Consider the following 17,511-nt stretch of genomic DNA (forward strand, 5'->3'; position numbering starts at 1 on the left):
TAATTTTCTTCTTCTTGTCACCAAACCTACACAGTGTCAGCCCAAAACTCCGCTACAAGAGTGTCGTTGTCAGTAGCCTTCATTAAATCTTCCTGCGTGCAGTTGTTTGGGCGCGCAGGGCACGATATCAAGTGCTTCATCTACTTTCCTGAGTAGGTGGCTTAAAGAGGAGACCCAGTGGGCTTAGGTGAACGACTAGGTTACTTCTGTCCTAAGTCTTACTTCTCAACCTTAACTGGTTGTTACATGAAAGCCAAACTGTAGATCCTGGAAATACATGAACAAGAGGTGGGATCAGTCCCGCTGCCCTAAGTCTCATGGATACTACTGGTATATTGCATCAGCTCTTGTTTTTTAATTTGCCAGATGTTGACCATCGTATCGTCGGCCGTTTGGTGTAGTGGTTCGAAACGGACTACTATTCCGGAGGTAGCGGGTTCGATTCCCGCACAGTACAAACACATTTGTGTGCATGAACATATTTGTTTGTATTAGACTGGGTGTTTTCTATATATAATAAGTATGTATTTACAAAAAAAAAGTATTTAAGTATGTTTATATCCGTTGTCTAGTACCCATAGTACAAGCTTTGCTTAGTTTGGGACTAGAAGCGCAGTGTAAAATGTCTAAGGATATTTATTTATTATTTATTTATTTATTAAGTATTACAACTTTTAGAACTTCTATTGGACATTAGGTACACCGGTTCTTTCGGATTTTTCACTTAGAGCCTCTCTTACAAAAGGAATCTTCTATCTTAAAGTCTTTCTGTCTATACTTAAAGACATTCTAAAATGGATAGACTTCTTCAAACTGGTTTGTCCTTCAGATAACATGGGAAATAACGGACTCCACGGGGCGGACGGCCACCATGGAGTACACGGAGGAGATCGTGGACCTCACCAGCCTGGAGCTGGACCTGGAAGGCGTCTACAAGTGCTCCGTGGACGGATTCACACACGTTTATAAGGTATGTTCCTTCACTATCACTACATAGTTGTAGCCGTAGTTGTCGGCCGTTTGGTGTAGTGGTTCAGAACGGACTACTATGCCGAAAGGTCCCGGGTTCGATTCCCGGCCGGGCAGAAATTGAAATGATGAATTTTAATTTCTGTGACGGGTGTGGGTGTTACTATGTATCATATCTATGTATTAAAAAACAAGTATGTAAGTAGTAGATCCGTTAAGAGCGTTGTAGCAAAAAGTTGGCGTTCGAATTTTAGGTTTTTATTGCTTGACGTCGCGTAGTGAGTGCGCAACCTGCATTTATCTGTACAATTTCAACGCTGCGTCGACTAAACGATCTTAATCCGTAGTTGTATCGTACCTAAGACAGTACATCATACATAATAATAAAGAAATAATGTATAATTTACCTATTTGATTTTTTCTCACATCAGACTTTTAGTAAATCCCGCGACAAGTTTTTAATCTTTAAATTGAGTAAAGTAATAAGTTGATGGGTTTGAAAGAATTTATGTTTTATTTTATTCTTTTTACAGCATCAAAAGCTTGTTTATGAAAAATATTTACTATTTAAATTTTACTTTTGACTTTTTAGTTTTTATGATGCGGGATGGAAAAATTAAAATTTATTCTGATTTTGTGACGTTTCCGCACATAAATATGGATAGGTTAAATAAATAGAATGAAATGTATGAAAACGAGCGTGCCATTTTTTAAACGTTATCTATAATATCTGTGTCCATCAAAGAGCTCGTAACTAAACATCGTAAGCGCCATTCACATTATTATCTAAAAGTTAATAATAAATTTTAGTTTTTGTAAATCTAAACAAGTCAGGAAATCAAAGAGGTAAATACTGATATCATTGTGATTTTATAGAATTTATTTATTATAAACCAAATAAAATAAATAAATAAAGATTTTTATCCATAGAACAAAATTTATCTAATTGTGTTTTTAAACAGTTATCCCATTAGGTACCTACACATGCGTTCTGTAATACAAACCCATCAAAAACAATACTTGTCAAAAAACCAAGTCTCACTACTCAGTTGTTCTACGGTAAAAAGTTGTGAGATCCATGTAATACCAAGTCCAGTCCAGGAAATCATTAACGTTTTACATAAATATATTGACTTGGCCATCGCATGAAAACACGTGTAAATTAAATTATTTAGTGCGAAATGAAACGAAATTTTGCATGCCNTGATTAAATTATTCGTTGTTTGAATACACTTCAGTCATTTTTGTATTATTTATAACGTGATTTGTGATTGATGGATTTCTCAGTTTTTTACAAAAGTGTCAAAAAGACATTTTAAAGACAATAGATTGCAATAGATATTTAAAAATACATTAAAAAGTAAAAAAGTCTCCATCGCCATCGCTAACAAGTGATGTGCATGCGTTACGATAGTTAGTGATGTGTTTAACAGATTGTCGATAAAATAAAATATTCAAAATTAAAAATCAAAATTTTCGGGCATTACTTTTTAACGGATTTGTGTTCCGTATCAGTAATAGGTATAGTTACATCTGTAAATATGGCAAGAATGCAAAGTAACACCCTGTATACTTTCACTAGTAAAATAGTGTAAATTACACAGACCAAGAAACTAAACGGTCATTAACAACCTAAAATTATGTTACTACAATAAGCTTTATATGAGTATGCTTTTGTCCGCATTAAGGAGTGTGTCAATATTTTTGATATCTAATAATGTTGGATATAGAAAAAGAAATCATCATACTAATATTCGCACTCAGTGAGATTCGAACCCGCAACTCTAGGTGGTATATCGAACAGCGACACAAGGGGACCGTCAAAATCTGCTAATAAATAATATTAAATCTTCGCCTTGTCACCAATGCCTCGAAAATAAAAAAGTGAATAATTAAACAGCCATAAAAATCAAATTGTGTCGCATAAAAATTCGGAGACATTTAAAATTTTCATGAAACCTAAACGGCTGGGATAATTGTCTATCGATACAAATCTCCCTTTCATTTTTAAAAATCGCTTCACCTCAATTTTTTTGCATAAAATATTCAAACTCCCCCGGAATGATTCCCGGAATTTAAAGTATCAAAACGTATTCTGTTTTCCCTTAAACTTTTATTACTTAACTATTAATTTTATGGGATCAAAGAAAACGGAATCTATAAAAAGATTCAGACTGCATAGTATTTTTTGTATTTAAATAATGGATGTTGTTGTTAAGTCGCGTAATCGTATCCTTAAAGAGTAGACCTATGTAGGTATTTTAATCGATGGATTCGAATATAAAAAAAAATTCAAAAATAATAGCGTATCTAATATTAATAATCCCAGCAAGAACTTATCAGTGAAAATGGTTCAATATTACCTAAGAGTGCCAGGTTCTGAATATTTAACTGTTGGGTTATAGTGTAACGTGGTTTAAAATTCAGTGTGTCAAAAATAAGAACACGAGGACACACACTCGGGAATTATTTCTTAAGAAATCCGTGACCGTTTTTGGAGAGGCAAAGCCGTGGGGAAAGCCTAGCATCCATTAAGCAGGATGATCATTCAGCCCGCGTCCGTCGCACTGTCTTTTCCAGCATTCAGGCTGGTACAGCGGGGTTACTCCGAAAAACGTTGTTCAAAGTTTAGAATGCATCCCTCTCACGCAAAGCGAGATTCAGCATGAGCGACAGTGACAGACAGACCCGACTAAGTAAAAAGCTTTTCAGAATAGTACTGGAGTTTCGAGCACAGAAAAGGACAAACTACGCTTATTTCACTGTCATAAGGTTTAGATTTCAATGACTGTACAGCAAAGAGTTCTGATTTGCATCACAAAGCCGACGTCTGCGCCGCCTTGTTTGCGATTTTAACTGAAGAGGTTACGGGTGTTTTGCATAGTCTGTGATTTCTGCTGGTCTTTGAAGATCATAATATTATTTTTATCTAAATATTTAAAACCTTTTTGAAAGATTGAAAAAGCTAACTTAATGCCGTATTAAATTCTTTCACAGTCAGCTTATAATTCCGAAAGATCATGAAATATTCCTTGATTATTTGAGTTACTATTAAGAGCGTTGTAGCAAAAAGTTGACGTTCGAATTTTAGGTTTTTATTGCTTGACGTCGCGTAGTGAGTGCGCAAACTGCATTTATCTGTACAATTTCAACGCTGCGTCGACTAAACGATCTTAATCCGTAGTTGTATCGTACCTAAGACAGTACATCATACATAATAATAAAGAAATAATATATAATTTACCTATTTGATTTTTTCTCAGATTAGACTTTTAGCAAAATCAAGTTACGTAGGTAATTAATGTATTTTTTACACTAGTAAATCCCGCGACAAGTTTTTAATCTTTAAATTGAGTAAAGTAATAAGTTGATGGGTTTGAAAGAATTTATGTTTTATTTTATTATTTTTACAACATCAAAAGCTTGATTATGAACTTTTGACTGTTTAGTTTTTATGATGCGTAAGTTTCCGCACATAAATATGGATAGGTTAAATAAATAGAATGAAATGTATGAAAACGAGCGTGCCATTTTTTAAACGTTATCTATAATATCTGTGTCCATCAAAGAGCTCGTAACTAAACATCGTAAGCGCCATTCAAATTATTATCTAAAAGTTAATAATAAATATTTAGTTTTTGTAAATCTAAACAAGTCAGGAAATCAAAGAGGTAAATACTGATATCATTGTGATTTTATAGAATTTATTATTATAAACCACGGTCGTATAATGCTAAAAAATCAGAGGTAACTTTAAGATTTTTATCCATAGAGCAAAATTTATCTAATCGTGTTTTTAAACAGTTATCCCATTAGGTACACATGCGTTCTGTAATACAAACCCATCAAAAACAATACTTGTCAAAAAACCAAGTCTCACTACTCAGTTGTTCTACGGTAAAAAGTTGTGAGATCCATGTAATACCAAGTCCAGTCCAGGAAATCATTAACGTTTTACATAAATATATTGACTTGGCCATCGCATGAAAACACGTGTAAATTAAATTATTTAGTGCGAAATGAAACGAAATTTTGCATGCCTGTGTAGACATGCAAAATTTCAGCTCAATGGGAAAACGGGAAGTAAGTAAATTTTAAGTTGCAAGATTTTACAACTCCAGATGTCAAAGAAAATAAAAGCTTGTAGATAGCTTTACAAAGAAAAGAAAGATTTATGAAGAAAATAAAAAGTACTGTCTACGATACATTTGTTAGGCCGTGTTGCACCGTCTTACTTTAACATTGACATCAAAATTTTGGATGTCAAAAATCTGTCTAACATAAAACACCGGTTATTGTCAGTTAGGGTCAAAGTTAGGTGGTGCATCTCAGCCTTAGTGTATTTTAATTAAATTTAATACAAATAAGGATGACGAAAATAATCGATAAGTGATCTCACTCGAATATTTCTTATAGTAGGTATACAAGATGTCGAACAAATGGTTACTTACTGAAAAAGTGCTTCATGAGACCTAGCAAACGGCATCAATAATATGTTTAAGAACGAACTGAATCTATTCAAAAAACCTATATTTCCAGCTTTCATACATTTAATACAGTTACAAACAAACACGAAATCAATGGTTTCTGAGAATTCTGAGTGCCTTAATGCCGTCCCCTTTATCTGTTTATTTAGTATTTATTAATTAGTATCTCTTGATGATATTGTAGCAAATTAAACCTAAAATCATGTTTTCCGTAAATAATTTAAATAAGAATGCAATTTACGAGTTTGTTGTTTGATTATTGTACAGTGTGAGTCACGTTAAAGTGTACATATGAAAATAGATGAAACTAGACCTATTTTTATCGACAAAAAAGAGGTCAAAAATTTTTTGAGATTTTTTTTTAATTTTTTATACAATTTTTTTTCTTCCAATTACGTATTGTAAAGAAAACGTAATAACTTTTAAACTAAGCGGTTTATCCTGATAAAATAAAAACAGTGATAATGCTAAATAACAGGCGATACTAAAAAAATACATAAAATACACAAAAATTGCCAACAAATAATAAAAAATGATACTTTTTGAAAAAAATCTGCTTAAAAACTCGTGTTTTTTTGGTTATTTGATAAATTTCTCCAAAAAATGCCCCTATAACAGGTGGTTTTTATTGTTTTGTATTATTCTCTATCGTATTACCTTTGTAAAACCAAANTCTAATGAATACATTCTATCTTCTTACTTAGAAATAAATTTGTTGTAATATTAGTTCAAAGTTGTGCCTTCGCGAGTTACCTGGAAATCGGGCTTTCGAAATTCGCTGTTTTCGTAGGCAAAAATCCAATTTGAACGAGATTTTGTCAATAGACATTCCGTAAAAACGTATGATAATTACGATGATATAAGTCAAAAGAAGCTATAACAATAAATTATATGACTAAAATCATTTCGAAATCTGCCAAATTCTCGATTTCTGCATGAAAAATGTGACAACGCTCTTAAGCTAGCACCCATAACACAAGCATTAACTTGCTTAATTTGGGTCTATCTGGCGCTGTGTGAAATTGTCCAAAGATTTATTATTTTTAATTTTATAGTATAAAACAAAGTCGCTTACCGCTGTCTGTCCTTGTATGCTTAGATCTTTAAAAGTACGCAATGGATTTTGATGCGTTTTTTATATAGATAGAGTGATTTATCATCATCATCATCATCAACAGCCCTTTACAGCCAATAATGGACTTTGAGCCTCCTCCACTACAGTGAAGGGTTTTGCCATAATCTCCACGCTTGGCAGGCGGGTTAGAGATCGCAGTTTAAAAGATTGATGTTTTTCAGAGAGTGATTCAAAAGGAACATTTATAATGTATACTTACTTGTAGAATCCATGCGAAGCTGGGGTGGGTCGCTAGTTTGCTATAATACTAAGCACTTACTCTCTTGCTTTCTTACTGTCTTTTTGATCAATGACAACTTCTTTGGCACTCTGAGCGTGAACAAAGCATGGACATTGTTTAGGATACTAAATTGTAATTGTACATTATTACGTCATAGTTCTGTGATAGATTTCTATGTTCGTATATAATACCAAATATGAGGGCACATAAAGATACAAATTGCACCATTGTAATTAGTATTATGATAGACAGAATAAATAATATGAATCCCAAGTACGATTCCGAACTTAGCATTTGCGGTTGATTAGCTTAATCAACCGCAAATACTAAAGCAAAAGGCGTACTAATTCTACGCCTTCCTTGTCCGTTTTCGGTGTTTACTAAGTTAGACATTCCCTTTCTGAATGATAAGAAAATTACTCGAAAATCACAGCCTGCGAAGATGAAAATCCGTGGTAAAGTTCTTACAATTTAATAGTAGGTATCCTAAAAGAAGCCTACAGACATAAATATTCTTAGAAACAGGCTAGATAAAAAGATAATGTTCAAAATAATTCCCCAGATTAAAGTTACTGTGTACCCAATATCAAAGTTTCATAATATAATATTATTATATTCGCCGAGTTTCTTGGGTACACATAAATTACCGGTTGCCAGTGGAGGCCTAAGAAAAAGAGTTGGCGGCATATGAAATATTTAGCTGTGTATAATATTGTACATAATAATATAATACTCACAAACAACTAATCGAAAGGCACAACTTTAATGCGGCACTTCTACAAAAGCTGTCAACTTTACGTTAGGGGTCTAAAATGGGAACTACAGGCGATTGTAGTGAGATTTTTACTCAGATTGAATTCAACCGATTCTGTGGTCTAGTCTCTCAGATCCCGAGGTCCAGGGTTAGAATCCCAGTGGGGTCAACATTTTCTGCTCGGTTTGGTTAGAAGTCCGCCTGACTAACTACCACCATCTTACCAAGTTCATAGCATTGTTGTGTTTCGGCAGTTCGAGGTAAGATAGCCAGTTTTTCTGTGGTCGAGGATTTCGGGTGAACTGAAGTAACGCTTCCATTCGGCCTGATAATCAATTCCATCAAGTGAAATGCAGACTTACACCCGTATTCACAAACGATGCTTGCAGCAAATGGTACGCATAGCGTTGAATAGAGCTCCGTGATTGGTTCGTGTGTGACCTTGTGCGTCCACGCGCACTGTGAGACCTCATAGTAATTTTGTGAATACGGGCGTAAGACCTATCTGTTGTTATAGTCCGCGACTGTGTGACGGGCGGCAGCAGTGAGTGTGCGAGCGCAACAGCAATATAATTACGCGTGAGCGATAAGGATGGGTAGCTTGGGGTCATTGGACAAAATTCTACGTGCTCCGCGACCAGACTTTAGATAAAATAAAAAAAAAACTGTTAGATACCCGCTTAGTTCTAAGACTTGTACCTACCCCAGACCCGAGGCGCAAAGCACAAAACTTTTTGTTCATAAACGGTAATATCGTATTATGTTAAATAACTCGAACACGTGTATCCTTTGAGTTTAACGCCCCAGCGTTTTGTAGGAATACCCCTTTGTGAAGACAGTAGAATAAATACGCTAAATGTCCCTAACCTGTCAGGATTTAAGCACTGAAAATAAAAACAAAGTGCCTTGACCCTTGGAAAGATTTTACCTTTTTGAGCATATTTTGTCGTATTCACGAAGATAGTACACAAGACTGGTCACTGGTGGATTGAGAAAATAAAATACTGAAAAATTAAAAAAGGATTAGAGATTGTGTTTTTATTCTTCAGTCACACGAATTTAACGTCCTTTGTGCTTGAAGATGTTATTTTATTTTTAATCAAACTTATGAGAAAAACATCTCGGCACGATACTGAGTGAATACCGTTTCGGTGACACGCACATTATTTTATTTTGAGTTTTGTTTGATTATCTTGATGTTATTTTGTGACTTTTGATATAAATAACTTATTAACAGTAACATTTTTGTTTCAACAATCGTCTTCCTCCGGGAGCAGCATAATTAACACTAACATTAACTAATTAGAATTAACATATTTATTATTCTGCATCGCCTCTCTGCTAATTAACTTTCGTAATTTTATTAACTTTTAAGGTACGTGACTTCTGTTGGGCAAAAGGCAAAAGTTTCTGTGTTGCGATAAAAATAGAATAATTTGTTAATTATTTTTCGTTTTATGTAACTGTGCCCGGAATTCCATGCGCGTGAAAAAGTAGCCACATGTTAGGTTACATTTTAAGATCCAAATTACTAAAATTGCGATACGCGATTATACAATAACATGCGGGTAGAATTAGATGATTCTACCCCACGTAAGGATTGATTATTCGATGCTACAGTCAGCCAGTGACCACGGTCGGTGCAACACGGTTGAAACGTCAGTTATTTTTTTAATTTTTGTCTTTGAGATTCCGTGGAGGTAGTTGAACGGGAAGCACTGTCGATCTGTTTTTATGGTTTTAATTTAGTAAGTTATGTACTTTAGTGTATAAACCTGGTGTCATTTTGTGTTCTAAAGTGCTGTGAAGTGACAAATATTATGTAAAAATATTAAAACTCTTCGAATTTGAACGCGCATCTTGTGTTGAGTGGGTGTTAACAACACAATTAATATAGGAACAACTCTCTTTGGACCTTTGACCTTTGGAATAATTGTCACCACGGAATACCCGAATAAAAATAGTACTAAAATACCCATGTTCCATTGTATAAAAGTAATCAATCTACACTCGACTATACGAGTAATAAGCACTGTTTCTGCTTTCTTTAGAGCAAATTGATGTTTAATTTTTTCCATTCTCCCACAGACCTTCAACGTGACCATGACAGAACCGGTCACCATAACCCTACCCCCGGTGTCCAAGGAGGTGATCCGGGCGAGCACCGTCCGGTTCAACTGCACCGCGACCGGACGGCCGGCCCCCACCGTGACGTGGTACAAGGATGGACAGCCACTAGTCCTTGGCGGACGGGTAAGGATGAACACTTTTTATTGCAAACTGTGTGTAGAATTTGCCTTATTTTTTCTTTTCTATGGTGCTGACTATGATGTGAACGTTGTATAGACTAAGTTTTTCTAAGAACATTTTTATGCTTCATAAGGCTTGAATTCAAGATTGATTTCCTCTTCTTCTTCTTGTCGTGTCGATAACAAACCTACACAGTGTCAGCCCAAAACTTCGCCACAAGAGTGGCGTCGTCAGTAGCCTTCATTAAATCTTCCTGCGTGCAGTTGTTTGGGCACGCAGGCCACGATATCATGTGCTTCGTCGACTCTAATTTATTGATTGGATTGTTTCTAAAACACACCAGTCATCAATATGAATAAACTTTGTATACATTATTTTTTCAGTTCAATCTTCGCTCTGCTAATTTTGGGTCCCGATACGAGCTGGTCATTGGCGGTGTCACATCTGCTGATGCAGGTAAATATTACTTCAGAAAATGTTGCTCATGCGCTTAAACTTTTTCGTCTCTTATTTGGGTTTAACATGGAGTTAACAGAGGTCCAACATCAACAATAGGTACATCCTGCGTTTTGTTGTGAAAGCCGTCTTGTTTATTGAGATGTACTCGTTCTTACTGAATTGGATGAACTACCATTTTAACCCACAAACCTTCAGTTTTTCAGTCTCATAAACCTTTTGGAAGTGTGTATGTAGTACTATCATAGAGCAGTTTGATTATAATTTATTTTATGTAACTTTTTCTTCAGGCTTCTATTGACAACTACTAAAGCCTGGTAAATGAACACGTAGAATTTTGTCAAATGACCCCCATCTACCCATCCTTATCGCTCGCGCGTAATTTTATTGCTGTCGCGACTGTGAGACGGGCGCCCGCAGTGAGTGTGCTTATCAAATCGTACGCACAGCGTTGAATAGAGCTCTGTGATTGATTCGTGTGTCAACCTGTGCGTCCATGCGCACTGTGAGACCTCATAGTAATGTTTGTGAATATGGGCGTATGTATGTATCTTCTTTAGACCAATACTGACTCTTGATACTTCCCCAGGCATATACCAGTGCTTCGCAAGCAGCCTGGGCTCAGTAGCATCAGGCTGGGCGTCGCTGGGCGTGGGCGGGGCCAGCGCTGCCGCGCCCTCTGGCGTCAAATGCTGGCCGCTGGCTGCCAGGGTGGTGCTGATCCGCTGGGAGCGACCCATGGGGGACGTCATGGCGTATACCGTGCAGACTACGTTGCCTGGTGAGTGGTATGGTATAAAGCAGCCTCAATGATATAGGAAAGAGCTGTTTTTTAAATCGGCTGGGAGCGAATCATGGGGGAAGTTATGGCGTATGCTGTGCAGACCATCTTGCGCTGGTGAGTGGTATGGAATACAAGCAGCCTCAATGATTTAGAAGGAGCTGTTTGCAGGGCGCTGGCTGCTAGGGTGGTGCTGATCCGATGGGAGTGACCCATGAGAGACGTCATGGCGTACACCGTGCAGACTACGTTGCCTGGTGAGTGGCATGGAATGGAATACGTATTTAGAAAGAGCACAAGGAATTGGTTTTTAGATGCTGAAGTTTGGGTATAATGTGCAGACCACCTTGCCTGGTAAGAGGTATATGGCATACATATAGCCAGCTTCTTAAGGGGTGGTAGAAAGAGATGTTTTTTAATTTCTACTGTTCCGTTGGGAGCGACCCATGGAGGACGTCATGGCGTATACCGTGCAGACTACGTTGCCTGGTGAGTGGTTTGGTATAAAGCAGCCTCAATGAATTAGAAGTAGCTGTTTTTAAGTGCTGTTGATAAGCTGGGAGCGACCCATGGGAGACGTCACGGCGTATACTGACCACCTTGCCTGGTCAGTGGTAGTATGGCAACAAGCAACCTCAATGATGTACTAGGAGTTGTTTTCTGCTGGCCGCTGGCTGCAAGGATGGTGCTGATCCATTGGAAGTGACCCATGGGGGACGTCATGGCGTATACCGTGCAGACTACGTTGCCTGGTGAGTGGTATGGTATAAAGCAGCCTCAATGAATTAGAAGTAGCTGTTTTTTAAGTGCTGTTGATAAGCAGGGAGCGACCCTTGGGAGTTAATGGCTTATACTGTGCAGACTACGTTGCCTGGTGAGTGGTATGGTATAAAGCAGCTTCAATGATATATAAAGAGTCGTTTACTGCTGATCGCTGGCTGTAAGGGTGGTGCTGATCCGCTGGGAGCGACCCATGGGGGACGTCATGGCGTACACCGTGCAGACTACATTGCCTGGTGAGTGGTATGGAATACAAGCAGCCTCAATGATTTAGAATGAGCTGTTTTTTTAAGTGCTGTTGATAAGCTGGGGCGACCCATGGGAGACGTCACGGCGTATACTGACCACCTTGCCTGGTGAGTGGTATGGAATAGAATACGTATTTAGAAAGAGTACAAGGAGTTGGTTTTTAGATGCTGAAGTTTGGGTATAATGTGCCGACCACCTTGCCTGGTAAGAGGTATATGGCATAAATATAGCTTCTTAAGGGGTGGTAGAAAGAGATGTTTTTTAAATTCTACTGTTCCGTTGGGAGCGACCCATGGGGGACGTCATGGCGTATACTGTGCAGACCACGTTGCCTGGTGAGTGGTATGGTATAACAGCAGCCTCAATGATATAGAAGGAGCTATTTTTAAAATGACCCTGATCGGCTGGGAGAGATCCTTGATGGCTTATACTGTGCAGACCACCTTGAGTGGCATGGAACACAAGTAGCCTCAATGATACAAGGAGATGTCTGTTGGCCACTGGCTGCCAGGGTGGTGCTGATCCGCTGGGAGCGACCCATGTGGGATATCATGACGTACACCGTGCAGACTACGTTGCCTGGTGAGTGGTATGGAATACAAGCAGCTTCAATGATATATAAGGAGTCGTTTACTGCTGGCCACTGGAAGTAAGCGTCGTGCTGATCCGATGGGAGCGACCCATGGGGGACGTCATGGCGTATACTGTGCAGACCACCTTGCCTGGTGAGTGGTATGGTGTAAAGCAGCCTCAATAATTTAGAAGATGTTTTTTTGAATGATGCTGATCGGCTAGAAGCGACCCTTGGGTTAAAGAGTTTGACTCCCTCAGTCCGGAAAGACCTAGATTGATTGAATAGGACATTGGTCTGAATGAACCTGTATTTTTTGGAAAATTACCACGACTTGAATTAAGGAACCGTTGGCGAAAATTTCAGAACATTGTATTTTAAACGTACCTAATATTTATTTTTAATCTATTTAGCTTTCTTAAATAATTTTGTTCTTTTTCAGCGTATCCAGGGCAGCCTCATTCAAATACAGAAGAAACAATAACAGTCAGTGAGCCTCTCACTCCCTACGGTTTCCAGGTCAGTACCACACCTTCACAATAGTTCTTATTTGCTGCTTGATAGAAACTTCAAGAGATGATTGATGAATCTTTTGTTTTAGGTCCGAGCCTACATCAAGGGGACCGGCAAGAACATAGCTAGCGACATGTCGGAGCCACCGATCGTCTGCCAGGGACAAGGAGGTATGTTCCAGAAGTATGAAATGCAATTTATTTTGTTACTAGCTGAACCAGGGAACTTCATACCGCCTATTGTTCATCAATGTTTGACGATTCGTAAGCATCTAAAGCATCCAACTTATAGGGGGAGTGCAGGACCGGTCGTTGTAGAAATCCTTGGTGGAGGCATTAGTTCAGCAGTGGATTTCGTTGAAATGAATCATCAACTGTTGTTGTTATGTATAATGTAGTTGAACTTTTGCTATATGATTTTGCAACAAAAATGGTCCAATAAATATCTTAAACTAGCGGCCGCCCGCGACTTTGTGCACGTGGTCCCCGTTTTACCCCCCTTAGGGGTTGAATTTTGCAAAATCTCGTCTAAGTGAGTATCTATGTTCTAAAAGGAACTCCCATGCAAAATTTGAGATTCCTAGCACTTGTAGTTTCTGAGATTTCGGGATGAGTGAGATATATTTTTTACTGTACGTGACGGGCTGGAAGACGTAGCGTGGGCAGGCCTCCTACTAGGTGGACCGACGATCTGGTAATTGTCGCGGGAATAGCCTGGATGCTGGCAGCGCAGGACCGTGCATTGTGGAAAACCTTGGGGGAGGCCTTTGTCCAGCAGTGGACGTCATTTGGCTGAAACGAACGAACGAGATATATTTTTTACTTTGTCCCCAGTTCCGGTCCAAATATCGAAGAAAGGCGAGGACTCTGTCCTGGTCTCCTGGAAGGAGTTCGCGCAGGAGACTCCAGGAGTTGTCCAGTGGATGCTGCAGTACCGCCGCGACAACTCCTCGCAGGAGACCAACGTCACGTTGCCGGAGAACGTGCACAGCTACACTTTGCCAGGTGAGGATTTGAGGGTCCGCGTGAACCATACTCTTACATGACTACATACTTTAAGCACGAGTAAACTTTGGCTTAACTATACTCTCCCTTTTTAAAATGTAACAACAGTTATTTTGACGCTATGAATGGATGTTCATTGTTCATCTAGGTGTTGAGGCATTCCCACGGCGTGCCCCGATTAATACTGAGCGGGCCCCTATTTGACACCAGGGCACAATGTTTTTCTTTTTGTAATTTGCGTAAATGTGATGTCGCCCTTTTTGTCAAACAAAACATTTATTTTATTATTATACTAGCTTTCCGCAAACGAAAGTGAGACAGACAGAGTTATTTTCGCATTTATAAAATTAGTATAGCCACAGAATAATAATAAGTACTACGTACAGAAGTTTTACTTCGCGAAGGTATTTAAAAAATGTATGCTCAATGTCATTAACAATATGTTATAATTTAGCCTGTCTCAAGAGTCAAGCACCATTTTGTTGACAAAAGTCAGTGATCGGCACTGCTCCGAAGCTATAGGGCTGACTTCGGTAAAATGGTGTGACGTGAGGTGCCAAACTGCGGAAAATGGCCCAGGAAATACATGATTTAGCATGAATTATCATGAATAATATTAACTACTTATTTACCTCTCAGTATCTTGAGGCAACTTAAAAAAGTACATTCTGTGTTGTTATTATTATTTAGGCAGTTAAATACTGCACAGTTAAATACACCATTTTCTTTATTTTCTTCCATCATACACAAGAATACGCGTGCGTGAGTCAATGTTCGCTCGTATGTGAGGCCTTGTCGAATAGTATCCTGTAGGTGGGTCATCGTGCGTGTTTTGTTTTCGATGTAAACTCGTGGAGATGAACAGGCCTGGTATAGCTGACAAGCCGAAAACGGGGAATTTGGGAGGATTGGGCCTACCAATTCCCACGCTAATCAGTTGGGCTGGAGAAGCGTGATTGGCGCATACTTGTCCCGTAATCGCCATTTAAGATAATCATGGGAGAAGTGGGAGACGCTGGATGCAGGCCGCGACCAACCGGGCGATGTGGAAGACATTTTTGGGGAAGCATAAGTTCCTGTGGCTGAAATGATGACGATGATAAATGGGAGAAGTGGGAGTCGTTTTATTCCGGTCTAAAGCCCGGTCTGTGAGCACGTAGAATTTTGTCCAATGACCTCAAGCTACCCATCCTTATCGCTCGCGCGTAATTATATTGCTGTCACGACTGTGCGACGGGCGCCCGCGGTGAGTGTGCGAGCGCGACAGCAACATAATTACGCGCGAGCGATAAGGATGGGTAGCTTGAGGTCATTGGACAAAATTCTACGTGCTCGAAGACCAGACTATAGACTCTCCCTTGTTAAAATGTAACAACAGTTATTTTGACGCTATGAATGGATGTTCATCTACTAGGGTGATGACTTGCGAAAAGTTACCAGCAAAAGTAAGATGTGACAAGCCGAAGACGGGGAATTTGGGAGGATTGGGTCTACAATTCTCACACTGAACAGTTGGGCTGGAGAATTTTGATTGGCGCATACTTGTCCCTTAATCGCCATTTAAGATAATCATTGGAGAAATGGGAGACGCTGGATTCAGGCCGCGACAACCAAGCGATGTGGAAGAAATTTTTGGGGAAACATAATTTAAGTTTCTGTGGTTGAAATGATGATGATAAATGGGAGAAGTGGGAGTCGTTTTATGCTATTCTGCCGGTTTAGTCTAGCTCAGCTAGCCTATTTTATTTATTTATTTTACCAATGGTCCATGACCCTTACTCGGCATGGGGCACACTGAAAACCAGCGCCGTGGCCTTCGTCACCGTGGGCCACGGCATATGCTGAGTGGGGTCCCGTTGCAGTGGGCATCTTGTTGGTGGATGGGTGGCACTGCTCAGTTTACTCCGGTTTTTATTTTTTTTTTCTTCTTCCATTATTATGTGCCACTGTCATGTCTATGTAATTGCCTGTATTTTTGTGATGTTCATTGTAATAAATGTATCTTTCTTTCTATTTTAAGGCGCTATTTTTGTATCTTTCTTTTAAAATAATGTTTGTTCCAGCGTCTGCAGCCGCGCCATTACAAGTCCGCGTGCTAGGCTCGCGCTCTGAAGAGTGGCTGCCTCTGAACCTGACGCTGCTGCCCTGGAGCCCCACGGCCGGCCGCGACGACGCCGGGTGAGGTTCCGTTGGGCTCCAACACTACTACTTAGGCCCAGTTTTTTGATTCTTAGTTAAAATAACTAATTGTTAAATTTTGCTACTAATAGTTAAATATTAACAAAATGTAAACAAATAGTTAAAAAATGTACTAAAAGTCAAGCTAACCATTGTTCGAAAAACATTTTTTTCTGATATTTAACCAACTGTCATTTGACATCTGTCAAAAGACAATGCCGGAAATTGGCGTCTTTTTTTTTCGCGCGGCCATCGACCAAACTTTGTTTTTTGATTACAAAATAGTGTAATAAACCAAACTTACTATGACATGTATACCTCTAAAACACAGTCTGAACTGAACTACGAGCATTAGAAGTTTGATGATTTTCATACTAGATTTGCTTTTTGCGCGCAAAGTTTTGTAAGAAATTGCAACAAAATAGTGAGATTGTATGTGTAAACAAACAATATCATCCATTAAAGGCTCCAGACATCAGTATGGAGCAGAATCAGCGCAATAAAAAAATAGCGCAATATTTTGTTGCAATTTCTTACAAAACTTGCGCACAAAAAGCAAATCTAGTATGAAAATAATCAAACTTCTATTGCTCGTCGTAACTCAGTTCAGACTGAGTTTAGAGGTATACATGCCATAGTAAGTTTGGTTTATTACACTATTTTGTAATCAAAAAACAAAGTTTGGTCGAAGGCCGCGCGAAAAAAAAAGACGCCACTTTCCATACAAAATCTGGCATTGCCATTTGACCATTGGTTATTATAACTACGAATCAAAAAACCGGGACTTACGCTCGTATTCACAAACACTACTATGAGGTCTCACAGTGCGCGTGGACGCACAGGGTGACACATGAACCAATCACAGAGCTCTATTCAACGCTGTGCGTTCGATTTGCTGCTTCACTTAAGTAAGCATCGTTTGTGAATACGGGCGTTAGTTTGTTACTAATAGGGATTCAATGGTGACAGAGAGATAAAATCAGCAGAATCTTACAAAAAGTTGCTATTTATTTATCTAAATAACATGGTTAACAGCGGTTGTTTTCTCATTGAAACCATTCAAAGAAAGGAATGAGGAAGTTATGGTGTAGCTGCTTTTTGAAGCTGATGAAAACTAGGGACATTGATTGGTGTTTGATCTGTATTTCACAATGGTAAAGTGGC

General features: G+C 38.7%; 1 protein-coding gene across 1 annotated transcript in view; it reads left to right on the forward strand.

Annotated features, from left to right (window-relative positions):
- LOC114358269 (neogenin) overlaps positions 1 to 17,511 on the forward strand; it is a 34,024-nt gene that overhangs the window by 2,093 nt on the left and 14,420 nt on the right. The window contains exons 4-11 of the mRNA XM_028312182.1: positions 830 to 970; positions 9,654 to 9,818; positions 10,199 to 10,271; positions 10,861 to 11,052; positions 13,095 to 13,171; positions 13,254 to 13,335; positions 13,999 to 14,169; positions 16,233 to 16,347. Coding sequence (XP_028167983.1) covers positions 830 to 970; positions 9,654 to 9,818; positions 10,199 to 10,271; positions 10,861 to 11,052; positions 13,095 to 13,171; positions 13,254 to 13,335; positions 13,999 to 14,169; positions 16,233 to 16,347 — 1,016 coding nt within the window. The remainder of the gene's footprint in view (positions 1 to 829; positions 971 to 9,653; positions 9,819 to 10,198; positions 10,272 to 10,860; positions 11,053 to 13,094; positions 13,172 to 13,253; positions 13,336 to 13,998; positions 14,170 to 16,232; positions 16,348 to 17,511) is intronic.

The sequence above is a fragment of the Ostrinia furnacalis genome, unplaced genomic scaffold, assembly GCF_004193835.3.
Source record: "Ostrinia furnacalis isolate ACB-3 unplaced genomic scaffold, ASM419383v2 OfSCF3832, whole genome shotgun sequence".
Lineage (NCBI taxonomy): Eukaryota > Metazoa > Arthropoda > Insecta > Lepidoptera > Crambidae > Ostrinia > Ostrinia furnacalis.